This window comes from Phyllobates terribilis, unplaced genomic scaffold (genome assembly GCF_046119375.1).
Source record: "Phyllobates terribilis strain yellow unplaced genomic scaffold, ASM4611937v1 Scaffold_4508__1_contigs__length_60181, whole genome shotgun sequence".
Lineage (NCBI taxonomy): Eukaryota > Metazoa > Chordata > Amphibia > Anura > Dendrobatidae > Phyllobates > Phyllobates terribilis.
The window spans coordinates 7675-19262 of record NW_027367259.1 but is presented as its reverse complement, the minus strand read 5'-3'; the positions used below and the strand labels follow the sequence as shown (position 1 = coordinate 19262).

At 37.2% G+C, this 11588-nt stretch overlaps 1 protein-coding gene and 1 pseudogene across 1 annotated transcript; both read right to left on the bottom strand.

Moving 5' to 3' along the window:
• Window positions 1-215: 215 nt before the first annotated feature.
• On the bottom strand, window positions 216-1099 carry LOC141249377 (ATP-dependent DNA helicase PIF1-like; annotated as a pseudogene).
• Window positions 1100-7747: 6648 nt separating this feature from the next.
• Window positions 7748-11039, bottom strand: LOC141249378 (uncharacterized). Its single transcript, XM_073669598.1, has 11 exons — window positions 10958-11039; window positions 10633-10883; window positions 10433-10559; window positions 9514-9790; window positions 9275-9407; window positions 9085-9171; window positions 8713-8843; window positions 8600-8607; window positions 8060-8096; window positions 7864-7962; window positions 7748-7763 (listed from the first exon to the last, which is right to left on the bottom strand). Exons 1-11 carry the CDS (start codon window positions 11037-11039, stop codon window positions 7748-7750), a joined length of 1248 nt encoding a protein of 415 aa, XP_073525699.1.
• Window positions 11040-11588: the final 549 nt, after the last annotated feature.

The following is an 11588-nucleotide window of genomic DNA, read 5'->3' as shown; positions in this document are numbered from 1 at the left end:
AAACATTACTAGGGGTTCTCCACTTCTTCTCCTACTTTTCATGATCGAATGTGATTTAGAAATTTACTAGTGTAAGACCCGTGCCATGCACGGGCTTGAAAAAACTTATTGTTTAATGTTAATTTTATTATATGAAGACAAATAAAAATATATATGAGAAATAAACTATTGAAGATGCAAAATATAAACATACTTAATTGTAATACAAATATAATCTAAACATTGTTAAACACTTCTTTAAAAACAACGTTAGTTGTAGTGTTCGACCGTCTTCCTTCTTTATCGCATACTAATATCTTCAAACCCTTCTTGCTTGTTACCCTCGAACACGCAACGTAAAGTTGGCCATGAGTGAAAACAGCTCGTGGAAGATAGATACCAACACTTGCAAGAGACTGTCCCTGACTCTTGTTGATTGTCATGGCAAAACAAACACTAACTGGGAATTGTCTGCGCGCGAAATTGAAAGGAAGTCCAGAATCAGTAGGAGTCAACGACATCCGGGGATCAAGACCGAATGACCAATGTTGTTACCTGATATAATGCGGCCTTTTATAACATGCTTACCAAGATCAGTTATAATTAGTCTTGTTCCATTGACCAACCCTGCTGATTGATCAATGTTTCTAAGCAGCATAACAGGGACGCCAATCTTTACTTTCAACTGGTGATGTGGAATTCCAGAAACTCTTACTGTGTTTAAATAGTCTGGTGTGTATATTTCTGTATCAGCATCTGGATGAAAATCTTATTTGCATAGGCTATCAGAACTCAAGTACTCAATTTCTTCTCCCGGTAGCAAAGACAACACAAAGTGATTAATCTGTTCTACCTCTTCGTGTGTAGGTGCAAGAATTGCGTGCTCTTCAAAATAGTTGGAAGACTGGTGAACAGTAGAAAGAGAAGGATAAACTGTTTCAACAATTGCCTCAATAGAATCAAGATGGAAGTTGTGTACCAACCAATCATCGGGGATGTTGATAGTGGCCTCTCCGTCAATGTCTTCTCCAATATCTCCATTTCCGATGCTCAATATCCAATCAGAAAACTCTTTCACTTCTTCTCTTTCGTTAACATTATTTCCTTGTTGAATTCTCATGTTTTCGTCAATGTCAGTACTTTGCAATGCTTCCATAAGTAGGATGAATTAATAGTTGCATACACTATATCATGCTTGCTACCCTTTGGAATAACCGTAAGAATTTGTCTAAAATCTCCTCCAAATATAACCTTACCTCCAAAGGTTGATCAGCAGCGTTTGAATTCTGATCGCTCATTATATCTCTCAAGGTCTTATCAAGCGCTTCGAAACAGTATTTGCTCGTCATAGGCGCCTCATCCCATATAATAAGTTTTGCAGCACAAATCAAGTGGGCCAAGTTAGAACCCTTGTTAATACTGCAAGTGGAAGCCTCGTCTATTTGTAAAGGAATTTTGAATCACAAATCAAGTGGGCCAAATCAAGTGGGCCAAGTCAGAACCCTTGTTATATATTTTTCTTGATTTACGTTATTTATATAGTTTAAGTCTTGATTTTAGGATTTCCTTTTGATAGTGAAATATTATGATTGAATTGTAATATGGGCTGATTCACATACCGAAATTGGTGAAGGTATATTCAAAATAAAGAAACTGCCATATTCTAACATTGTATTAATTTTATTTGTGCAGATTCTATGATTGAAGACATGTATGAAATGGGCAATTAAAGATATTGGCCTGATTTATTGGTTTTTCTTTTATTTTCGTTGGTAGATTGTGGAGTTTATTTGAGTTCGGGAAATTGTAAAATTGCAATTTTATATATTTTGCTTGATTTATTTGGTTTAGTTGTATGGACAAATTTTGGCAGTTTTTAAAAGGTGTAGATAGCAGCTCTTTATAATTGGTTTATTTTTCTGATTTAGGTCTGAATGCATTTAGGTCATTTTCTCGTTTAGGAATGAAATAATGGCTCTATAATCTCCTAATAAAATATTATACATTAAATGGGTCATGTCTGTTTGTAGGTTGTCTGTATGAATGACATCTGGCAATTTTCTCAACTTAAATTGTGAGAGCAACACGTGGCAAGGACGAATTTTAGACTATTTATGTCTATTTCTTTAGTATTATATAGGTAGATTTGTTGAGAAATCAAAGAAAGAAAGAAAGGTAAGATAATCTATTTTTTTATACTAGGATAATACGTGCTGATTGCTGAACGAGGATAGAAAATCCCAATATACTCTCCACACGAGAGCTTTAACCTAATATACAAAACCCTCTTTTCTTGTCTGCGGCGCCTCATTCATGGCACATCATGTTCCGGCAGATATATTGCCTGAGATACTCCGCTTTCTCCCTGTCAAATCTCTTCTCAGATTTCGGTGCGTATCGAAAGCATGGCTGGCTTTGGTGGACCACGACGCCGAGTTCGCCTGCTTACATCTCAACACCTTCAACAACAACAACTCCGATGAAACCCCACTCTTAGTCATCGAAAACGATTTTAATTATAATCAACTAGACTGTGTTGTACGTTGTTCTGACACATTCAAACCCATATCGAAGATACCGATCAGACGCTTACTGCCGGACTATGTTTCCTCTGTCGATGGAATGGTCCTGCTCAAGTCGTTTACTCATGGAACAACCTACACCCAGTTGTGGAATCCATCACTTAGACAGTTCCATGACATCCTGTTTCTTCCCCACTCTAGTTATATCTCGGAGACCATCCATATCGGTCTTGGCTACGATCCGTGGGCTAAAGACTACAAGCTTGTTAGACTCATCTACAACCGAGAAGTAACAGCTCTGCTGTGTTCAGTAGCGATCTACACCATTGGGCTCGTTCATGGAAGATCATTCCAATTCAAAAGGATTCCTCTGACTGGCACTCCAATCATTCCTGTCGCACAAAGAGTGTATATCTACAGGGCAACCTGTACTTTATTGCCACGGATCCACAAGTCAATGGAGTTTGGAATTTGGTTTCCTTTGATCTGAACAAAGAGGTGTTTTCTTTCATCCCCATGTATGATACTCGTTTCGAGTCTTTAGAATTTACGTGTGAGAAAAAGCTCTCCTTGATCGACGGTAGATTCTATGTGTTAGTGTATGATCGTCTTTCAGGTGGCGAATCCATATGGGTGATGGAAAGAGAGACTATGAATTGGACGAAATATTATTCATTTAATCCATATCATGAAAGGCCGTTGTATGTCAAGAAGAAGGGTGATTTATTGACATATAAGGACACCTGTGTGGGGAACGAACAGCAAGTAGCACTGTACAATCCTGAAACACGTCCTTATAAGGAACTCCTACATTTGCTGAACGAAAAGCAAGTAGCGTTGTACAATCCTGAAACACGTCAGTATAAGGAACTCCTACAGATGACAGCTATAATTTACTATGTATCTCCTTATGTCGAGAGCTTGTTTCTACATCAATGCAATGCAAGAATTAGATAGAGTAAGAGAGGTCAAACTTCTTAGGGTGGTCTCATATTGGTTTTTCTGTTTCTTCAATCAAACTTGTTCTTTTTTTTTTTTTGAAAACTTGTTCTTAGTGATACTGCCTTCTGTTTTCTGGCTTGTTTTGTTTAATTTGTTCTTTATATCAATTTCCAATTTAATCAATAGTAATTTTCTTAAGAACATTTTGCATATATGGAGTATTTTAGCCATTGGTTACTTACATAAATAGTTGAGTTACTGGTTTTTCAAGGAAAATAGTTCCAACAGCAGAATTTCTAAAACTACCACAGGATTCTAGAAATTTTCTCATTATGTTTCAGTATCGTAGCATAACTTATTTTGAAAATTTTGAAAATTAGTAACTTAGTATCTGACAATCTGTATTAGTTTTGAGTGTTACAGGTCATGTTTATACAAATTATGGTTTAGCTTAGACTTCTGGAGTCTCGCTTATAAGAAATCATAAGCGTAAGGGTCGTGCTTAGATATTTACAATCTTCATGAGTAGCGCGATAGACACGCTGACATTCTAGGAAGAAGATTAAGTGTAACAGAGAGAAGAAATGGTCAAAACGTGTACCAGATAAGGAAAACAGGGAGAAAACACGTCAAAGATTATGTAAGCACATGATACATATGTGGATATAGCAAATTCAAGTGGTACAAGTTGCAGCTGAAGCGCTCAACCTGGACTATACACGTGTTAGCTTATCTTGCAAGTGGTGAGCGCGAGTGAAACATGGAAGATCAAGCGGTAACATGTGTCGACCAATCCAACGTCCGTTGGCAAGTTGCATAGTCGGCTAGCAAATTTAACAAACATGTTCTTGAGAGCCGATAGGAACTAAGCACATGTGTTATACGTAGTTTATAGTGTTTAGATAGCAAGCATTGTGTAAGCTTGTCTATAAATACACTTAGACTAAAACTAGTTAAGGGTTCTGAATTTTGTATGTTGATTACTTTGTAGAGAGCTTGGGAGAATATATTCATTTCGAGGAATTGGATACATAAACATTAGAGAATTAGAGTGTATGTGAGAAAATTTTGTAAAGCTCGTCCTCAAAGTAATAACATTGAGTGTGTGAGTGTAATGCTGGATCACCTTTGGATATAGGGTTCTCACAATTTGTGAAATCTTACTTCAACCTCACTTGGTTATGCAAGCTAGAGATCTAAGTTGTGCTGAAGACTTAGCTCTTGGAGAGACATAGATCCAACAATTAGTATCAAAGCGGGAGGTTATTCAAGAATTCATCAACAACTCAAAGCTCAAGCCATAACGCAAGAGAAGAATCAAAACAACCACAACTAGGGTACCTCTATGAACAAACCACATGTCCTGGTTCAGGGAGAACTCGATTGGTAGATCGTGATAACTCACAACTACATTCAAAAGACCAACTTCCAATGTTGGATGTTTACATAGAAAGGAGATGAAGTTGTCTTGGAACCCACAAAGGAGCCTCTATGTGGTCCAGATGAGTATAGTCAACTGAAGAAGAACACAAAGGCTGGACAACTCATTCTAAATTCTCTTCAATGCAAAGACATGGACAAGATTATGAGCATCCCCATAGTAAAAGGTATGTGAGAGTCCATCATTTCCATGCACATGGGAAGTGATGATACGAAGAACAACATGAAGTTCGAGCTCTAGCACGAATTCCACTTGTTCAAAATGAGTGAGCATTATACCATCCTTGACTATCACTCGCGGTTCCAAGTGCTTGCAGACAAGACGGCATCCGCTAATGTTACCACTCAAGACTGGGAGCTATCATTATTCTTCATTCATGGTGTCAACAACAAATTTGACACAACGAAGTGCATTATGCTTATGATTAAGGAGACTAAAGAGATATCAGTAGAAGTGCTCGGTAGAAAGTTCCACATAAAAAAAATCTAAGATTCTGAGCAACATCAATCTTCAAGAGAATCCAAAGGAACTTCTCACAACATACTAAGGTGCTCTAGTGTCTTGATAATGAAGATGACAATGAGGATGATGACAATGCTGAGGTGGCCATGATGAATAAGATGGTCAAGAAGTTACTAAAAAATAAAGCCAACTTCAAGAAAGATCAGCTGCCAAAGAGGGATATTTTGAACTTTGTGTGTTATAATTATCAACAAAAAGCGCACCTTGCCAAACCATGCTCAAATCCCAAAGTTGATGCAAGCACAGGCTCATCTGAACCCAAGAAAGCATTCTTCACTGCTTGGTGTGATTCAGATGAAGAGCTTGATATGGGTGAAAACACTCAAGTCAAATGTCTGATGGCCTTAGAAGATTCAGACAATAATAGTCAATCAAGGTATCATCTCTAAAACTTGACCTTTTATCAAAGGCAGATGTGGTTACCATGCTACAAGGGTTAACCGAGGATATTGATACCCTTCTTACTCAAGATAATGAGTACATTGAGGAAATTAACGAGTTTAGAGCTTAGACAATTGAGCTTTCTAAGAAGCTTCATGCTGAAATCACTATCCTCACAAAATACTATGAACTATATAAGGGTAAGGGTCTCAAGCAAGACTGTGACTCAACTATGCTCAATAAGCTCGACCTTGTTATGTGTAAGCTTGAAAATCGAAACAAGTCTATCGAAGAAAAGACTATCAATCAAAACAGTATTTGTAAGATCTAGACGTGGATTAGCTTATACATCTCCATCTTGTTCAAATTATATCACTCTTACTAGTGAATTGACTGAAAAGATAAGTTCACTAAGTAAAGAACTTCAATCTTGAAAAAGCAAGAATGAATATCTTGTGGGAAAGATGAAGGTTCTTGAAAAGGAACCCAAAGAAACCAAGAAATGGTTTCATGGAAAAAAAACACAAGCTATATTTGAAGCAAGCTCATAATCCTCATCCTCGACGAGTTAAGCTTGAGAAGAAAGCTTATTTTGCCTAGCAAAGGTCAAGTATGGCTATGTGGGGTACAATCTATATTGCACTTTCTGTGGTAAGAATGAGCATTGTGTACAAGAGTGTGGATGTAAGAGGGCACTTAAAACAAGCCTTATAAGTCATACGGGTCTAAGCCCAATCAAGTGCTAGACCTGAATGATCCCTCTTACTTCAACCTGTTGCTCCTTCCAAAATCGCCAGAGCTAGAAATAGTAGCTTAGGAACTACTTCTACTAATCCACCCACAAAGCCTAAGCTTCGTTGGGTCCAAAACTTAATTTGTTTCTTACAAGGTGAAATGCAGAGCGAGTGGTACATTGATAGTGGTTGCTCATGCCACATGATAGGTGCTCCAAGTTTTTGCTCTCATTTGACAACATCAAAGGAGGTAATATCTCCTTTGGTGATAGCATACATGGTGCTCAACAGAAGGACTAGAGGATAGAAGAAAGCATTCACATCATATTCGAAAAGTGACCTATCTCTACCTCAGCTTCATCAAATGTTGATCCTTTCAACGCTCAAGGTAAAGGTTCCTCACCAGACTTACGTTCTTTTCATCAGACTTCCTCAACTTCTTCAAAATATGGAAGTGATGATGATGAGGATGATACAAGAGCTCCCCCTTCTATCCATGAGAGCGATGTGAATGAGGTAAGTGACACCAAAAATGAGGTAAGACAATGATGATGAAGCAATGGAAGAAGAAAGTCTAGATACTGAGGAAATGACAGGCACTAAAGAAGTGACACACCCTCACGAAGTGCCTCACGCTGAAAATGAAGTGGGAACCCGTATCGCTGACACGGGACTTCCTCTCATTGAAGTGATACCCTCCTCAACCTTAGCGAGACCCCAAGGTTTCTGCGAGACCACAAAAGGAATCAACAAGACCTCCAAAGGCCTCAATAAGACCTCCATCTGCCTCAACTATCACTTACAATGTACCTTCTACAAAGCTAGAGTCTTCCTCCCTCGATGAGTTCCCTGAGGATTGAACGGTTGTAACCAGAAACTACCAACAGAGGACAGCTCATCCAATTGATCATATTTTGACGCCCTATACAGGGGGTGTGCAAACCAGGTCTTCAGTCAACAACCTCTTTTCTTTCAACACCTTTGTTTCTCTAGAAGAACCAAAGAACATCCAGCAAGCGCTCTCTCACCATGTACTCATAAATAGTTACATATTATAGACAACCACACGACTTACATTTATTGATTTAATGAAACGGTGCATTGTCCTATTGGATTGTTTTTAATCACTTTATACATTACAGTTCATCTACATGGTTCATTCAAACTTTCGTAGACAAACAAGGAAAAATACATTAGAATATATATATGCATAAATCATATTTTTTTCATACAAGATGTAACCTAAAAAATAAAAAAACGTGCAAAACATGCACGCAAACAGCCTAGTATACTATAGAGTTGAGTTGGAGGTCCATTAAATACTTCCAACTACTAAATTTACTGGTTAACCCAAGCTTTAAATTTTACCACCCTTGATCGCTCTTGATAGAACACTATCGGTGAGCATAATGGCTTGTGTGAAGCACGGACTACTTGTAGTCTAGTAGGTGTAGTATAAATAACAATTCAGACTTGATTCTTCTTGCAATTACACCAGCAATTAAAAGTCATGACACATTAATATTGGGGGTTACAACCTTTGATATTCCAGCCGTTGAACATGATAATTCAACCCTAAGTTTCAAATTTATATATAAAAAAGAAACTTCATACTTGAGTAGATCATTCCAAATCTCTCTCACTCTCCATGCGTGCATGTTGCTTTCGCTCTCATGGTCGCTCTGCTGCTGCATCCATCATTGTGTATCGCTCCAACTATTTGGCACTTAACCTCGATCTTCTTCTAATCATTTACTTGCTTTTAGAATTGCGTTTTTTTATTCATTAGATTATTATATTCTATGTTTCTATTATTTTGGCATTTATTTTTGTATTTTATGATTGCAGGGTGATTTATTTTTTGTTAGTTCCAACTACAGATAAATGGATACAGAACGATGCTTAATCATGTAAATAATTACCGGTATTTTTCTATCTTATTTCAATGTTATAATTTCACTACTATTTTTTATCAATATTCAAATTTTAATTATGGCCTCTGCAAAACACGGATATGTAATGAATAAGAATATTGTCTCAACAAACTGCGTCATTATCTATCTTTTATTACAACACACCCCATAACCTGTAACAAAAAAATGAAGAAAAAGAATGCAGATACACAGCAGAATTTAGTGAATTTACCACATTGAATGTGCAGAACTCAAAATGCAAGAGCATGAATATTCACAAATTAGAAGGTTGAGACTGAGAAGCAGCAGGGCGAGCATTCAACAATGGTTGGAGAGCTTTGACAACAATACTCATGTTTGGCCTGAAATCTGCTTCATATTGCAGGCAAAGCGCAGCCACAGCAGCCAACTGTTTTTTCACCATTTCCACCCAAAACATATAAATAAGATCACAAACACAATTCCTATGGTTCTAATGCTAAAATAAACCAACCTTGAAAGCTAACCACACAAGAAAAAGAACACATTCATCAATTTATCCCTGATTTCATTCAATTACCAGATCAAATCTAATCATACAGAAAAATTTAACAAGTTATTATCAATTATCCGTATTTTCGTAGTTCTATAAAACCACAAGGGGCTATTACCTTAGCAACTGCCTTGGGTGGGTAATCCGGACCTAATCTCGGGTCAACACACAGCTTGACCTTATCCTCACTCAGTTTGGGTGTTGCCTGCAAATCTCATACAGCAATGATTATAAAGTTTAATTCTGTTTTTTAGTTTCAAATAAAACGGTGCCGTGTTAGTTAGTTAGTTAGTTAGTTATTTAGTTACCCATGTCACGAGACTTTGCTGTCCACGCGGCAGTGTGTGGTCAACAGGTTTACGTCCAGTTAATATCTCCAGAAGAATTACTCCGAAGCTGTACACATCACTCTTGGAGCTTAACTGTCCAGTCATTGCATACCTACAAAAAAGAGAAAAAAATAAAAATGAAAGGGGATAATGAATATATGAACCATAGTTTTATTTTTTGTGAACTCTGAATGAGAAGTGCAAAATGGTGAGTTTACTCTGGAGCATGGTAGCCAAAAGTCCCGAGAACACGAGTGGAATGAAGGCGCGCTGACGCATCAGGGGCTTGATTTGACAGGTCAAAGTCTGCAATTTTGGCGACATCATTGTTGTCGAATAATAAGACATTGCTTGATTTGATGTCACGGTGTATGATGCGAGGCTTTGTTTTTTCGTGTAAATATTCGAGCCCTTTTGCTGCTCCAACTGCAATCTTCACTCTTTCTGCCCATGATAAAACAGGACCCGGCTGAGATCCTTTCTCGCCTTTTCTTCCTGCCAAAATGTTAAGTATTCACAGCGATTGACCAACAACATAACTAAGTATTGGGAAAAAAGAAGTGCTTACTCATCAAACCACAAGCTTTTTGAAGAAAATGATTATATGGATATCAAGATATGGGTATCAAGACATCGGCTATGGGTATGGATATGAGTGATACCTTTGATATACCAATTTATAAATATCATTTTGATATACTGATATACATATACTCACATACCGAACACCAGATATCAGTTTGATATTAATATCTGGATATACAAAACAAGGATATGGGTATGACTGATATCGCATACCCATACCTGATATCCAGATATCAATATCAACGCTCCCTTGGATACATCTATAATTAGGATACTTTGTATGACTATACCTACTCTACCCATACTGCAGATGTGCTTTCTTCTCAATTTAACTCTTTTCCGTCCAATTTATACGATATGGATAAAAATATAAAGACTACAGTAATTCAAAATTCTGCACATGTGCTTTCTTTCTCTATCTCTTCTTTGTATACAACTGCTTTTAAAGAAAGGTAGGTCAAACATTGAAGTATCACACTTCAATGAAAGAGATAACCCAACTAGAGCTAACACTTTTTTCCAATATATTTAAAAAAAACTTCAAATACTTACCATGAAGAATATCATGCAGGGATCCATTAGGAGCATACTCATAAGCAACAACCCGAATGTTTTCATCAATGCAGTATCCTACTAGCTTCAGAACATTTTCATGTCTAAGTCTTGATACCATTGACACCTGCATTATGTACGTATTTCAATATATTTTATGCTAGCAAATTCAAATTAAATCTAGAGAATTTCAGACTCACCTGTGATAGAAGTTCATTCTCAGGTTGCTTGCTAGAATCAAGCTTTTTAATGGCAGCCGCCTGCCCGCTTCTAAGTACACCTTGAAAAACTCTTCCATAAGAGCCTTCACCAATTAGGGCCTTTGACCCGAAATTATCAGTGATTTCCTTTAATTCATCTACTGATATAGCAGGAACTGCCGGAGGCTGATATTTCACAGTCTCCATTTCCTTGGGTGCATCCATGGTGTTTTGATACCCTCCAAAATTACCTACATTCATAGACATATTTCATTTCTCAGCTATCCAGTTTTCATAGGTATTTGTAATCATAGACATTGTCTACCTGTAGCATTATTTGTCACGAAGGGTCCATTATCTGCGGTTCTGGAGAAATCTTCATCAGAACAGCAGCCAAAGCAACCCATTTCCTTTCAACCTTTACACAGCACTCTACATGAGCCAAGAGAAGAAAACGATGATGAACAATTAAAAAGCTCAGTGAAGAAAACATTCAGAAATTGGAGGTAGCATTGAAAAAGTAAACTACTGACTAACTTTCATCACAGACGCATAACTTCCTTTTTCCAATATAGTAGATCCAATGCTATCTTTTGTAATTTTATTTTTTTTCTTTCGAGCTGTATCAAATTGACAAGTAAGTTCTGTTCATAAATTGCACGACCACGAATTGTTCTAGAAGGAGATGAAACAAGATTTGATCAATTGAATCAGCATATCTTGTTCAAAGTTGAATTCGTGGATCAGACTAAGTCTCTGTTTGGATGCAAAAAATTAGAATGAAGCAAGAGGGATATGTTAAGGCTGTTGCTTCCAATCTGAACTTGACATATAAACAAAATATTAACGCCAGCTCAATCTAGAGTGGTTGATACGCCTAATCATCCAATTTCCACATCTAATGACTTTTTTTGAGATAGATTTTCAGGAGACCAACAATCAGCGAAAGAAAAATA